Source organism: Mesitornis unicolor, unplaced genomic scaffold (genome assembly GCF_000695765.1).
Source record: "Mesitornis unicolor isolate BGI_N332 unplaced genomic scaffold, ASM69576v1 scaffold30312, whole genome shotgun sequence".
NCBI classification, from domain to species: Eukaryota; Metazoa; Chordata; class Aves; order Mesitornithiformes; family Mesitornithidae; genus Mesitornis; species Mesitornis unicolor.
Window position 1 is genome coordinate 1,065 of NW_010170318.1, and position 2,428 is coordinate 3,492.

General features: G+C 62.2%; 1 protein-coding gene across 1 annotated transcript in view; it reads right to left on the minus strand.

Annotated features, from left to right (window-relative positions):
* Window positions 1-2,428, minus strand: part of CHRND (cholinergic receptor, nicotinic, delta (muscle)) — a 4,072-nt gene that overhangs the window by 718 nt on the left and 926 nt on the right. The window contains 8 exon segments of the mRNA XM_010179650.1: window positions 145-318; window positions 432-543; window positions 872-1,072; window positions 1,307-1,422; window positions 1,604-1,759; window positions 1,868-1,977; window positions 2,056-2,100; window positions 2,224-2,369. Of these exon segments, the coding sequence (XP_010177952.1) occupies window positions 145-318; window positions 432-543; window positions 872-1,072; window positions 1,307-1,422; window positions 1,604-1,759; window positions 1,868-1,977; window positions 2,056-2,100; window positions 2,224-2,369 (1,060 nt within the window).

The following is a 2,428-nucleotide window of genomic DNA, read 5'->3' on the forward strand; positions in this document are numbered from 1 at the left end:
GTGCGAGAGGTGGTGTCAGGTCCCTTGGCCACCCCCTTTACGCAATGACACCTTGTGCCCACCTTCTGTCCCCGAGCTGTGTGTGCATCCCTTGGGGTGGCACAGATGGGACATCCCAGTGCAACGCCAAGGCTGTGCTGTCCTGTGCCCTCTGCGGGGCACGGTGCCACCCTACCGGGTCACACACCCCAGCACCCACGCACCTCTTTGACCCAGTCAGACATGATGTGGGTGCTGGGGGTGCGGAAATGGAAGTTGAGGACCACAACAGAGATCAACACCACGGCCGTCACCAGCAGCATGATGAAAAGCAGGTACCTATGGAGGGGCACAGACCTGGGGCTGGCATTGCCACCGGGGCTGGGTGCAGGCAGAGCTGCCCTCTGGCACCACAGGGACCCCACGATGTCCCCATCGCACTCAGGACTCACTTGCCGATGAGGGGGATGGCGTGGGAGGTGGCGGGCAGGCGCTGGGAGATGAGCAGAAGGAAGACGGACTGTGCCAGGAGCACCGAGATCACCAGGGTCATCTTCTCCCCACCTGGAAAGCACTTGAGCTCAGGGCACCCCCTGCCCCATGTCCCCCTCCCAGTGTCTCCAGTGCTGGGATTGCCCTTCCAGTGTCTCACCATATAGGGTTTTCTATTAGGGGGGTACCCCAGGGTCCCACATGGGGCATCCTGCACCCAAATATGCCCCCACCAAGGTGCCTGGCTGGGATGATGGTGTCCTAGGTGGGGGTGTCGCAGTACCAGAATATCCCCGTGCTGGGCATTGGGGTGTCCCAGGACCTGGTGCAGGTGTGGGACATGGAGGTGCCCCATGGGGTGACCTCTTTGACCGGTGTGGGTGCCAGGGCGCTCACTCACTGTCCGCGGGAAGGTAGAAGACCAGGATGGCCATGAAGGCGATGAGGATGCAGGGTGTGATGATGTTGATGACGTAGAAGAGCGGCTTGCGCTGGATGATGAGGTAGAAGGTGATGTCCTGGTGCTCGCTGCTGTTGGGGGGGTTGTGAGGGTGGATGTTCTTGCGGGCCGGGCGGTGGATGATTTCCCATTCCCCATTCTCTGTTGGGGCACATGGGACAGCGCATGGCATGGGGAACCCCCGTCATGCCCATCCTCACCACCCCACCAGCACCCAGCCTCCTTGTCTTGGGTCTGGGTAGCTCCAGGCCTGGTGGGATGGGTGCCAGGTTGCCAAAAACCCAGGTATTCGAGTGTCTGCATGGCAAGGTGCCCCAGTGCACCTGTGCAGGGTGTCCTGCTGCCACAGGACACGGCAGAGAGCACAAGCGTTACCTGTGAAGCCTTCAGGGTCAATGACAATCCACTCCACTGCGTAAGACTTGCCCGTCTCTGGGTCGCTATCCGTCTTCAAGTGCATGCTGATCTCCAGGGCGCTGTACGCCAGCGAGCTGGCCCACGGCCGGGGAGGGACAGGAGGTGAGGGGCTGCGCCTGCTGCTTGGTACCCACCACCCACCCAGCCTGACCTCCAGCATGAGGGTCTCGGGCCACCGCATCACCTGCAAACCCCACCTTGCTGCACCCCAACAGCGAGGGAAGGTGCTGCCCACCCAAGCCAGCCCCCCAGCACCTGAATTTGAGGGTGCAGTTCTGCCAGTCGAAGGGGAAGAAGTCGACGTTGATGGGGCAGGCGCTGCGGAAGATGGCGGGCGGCAGCCAGCTGACGTCGCCCGTGTTGTAGACAAGGACGTTGCAGTAGTAGGCGACCTCAAAAAGCCCATCGTTGCTGTGCCAGGAGAGTCGAGGGGATGACAGGGCCAGCGAGGAGCAGGGGGAGCCATGGGCACCGGACACAGTTTGGGGGTTCAGGAGGGGAAACTGAGGCATGGCTCACTTGTTCTCCAGGACTATCTCAGGCAGCCACAGCATGTCTCGTGGCAGGCGGAGCACCTCGATGTCCCCAAACTCGGACTTGTTCCACTGCAGGCGGTAATCGCTCCAGGCCTGCAGGGGATATCCCCAGGTCACCCCCTCACAGCACCTCGGGGCACAGCCAACGCCGTGATGCCTGTCCCTACTCACGTGCTCGACCCATAGGTTGGTGGTGAGCGTCTCGTCCACCTCTTTCTGCAATGACAGTGTGGGGCAGTGAGACACCAGGGCCCTGCCCAGCAACTGTCCTCAAAAAGCCCAGGACACCCAGCCCGGGCTGGGGGCACCCCGTGGTGGGCATTGCCCCCTGGGGCTCACCAGTGAGATGAGGTTGGAGAGGGTGAGGGCCAGGTAGACGTCCACGATCTGGTCGGTGGAGACGACCGGGCGCACCTCCTTGTTGTAGCCCTTCTCCTCAAAGAGGTGATGGATGAGCCGCTCCTCCTGGTTCACACAGAGCCCACCTGGGGTGTGGGGTCAGCAGACCAGGGTGCGGGTTACTGGTCCCAGTGTCACCTCGCAG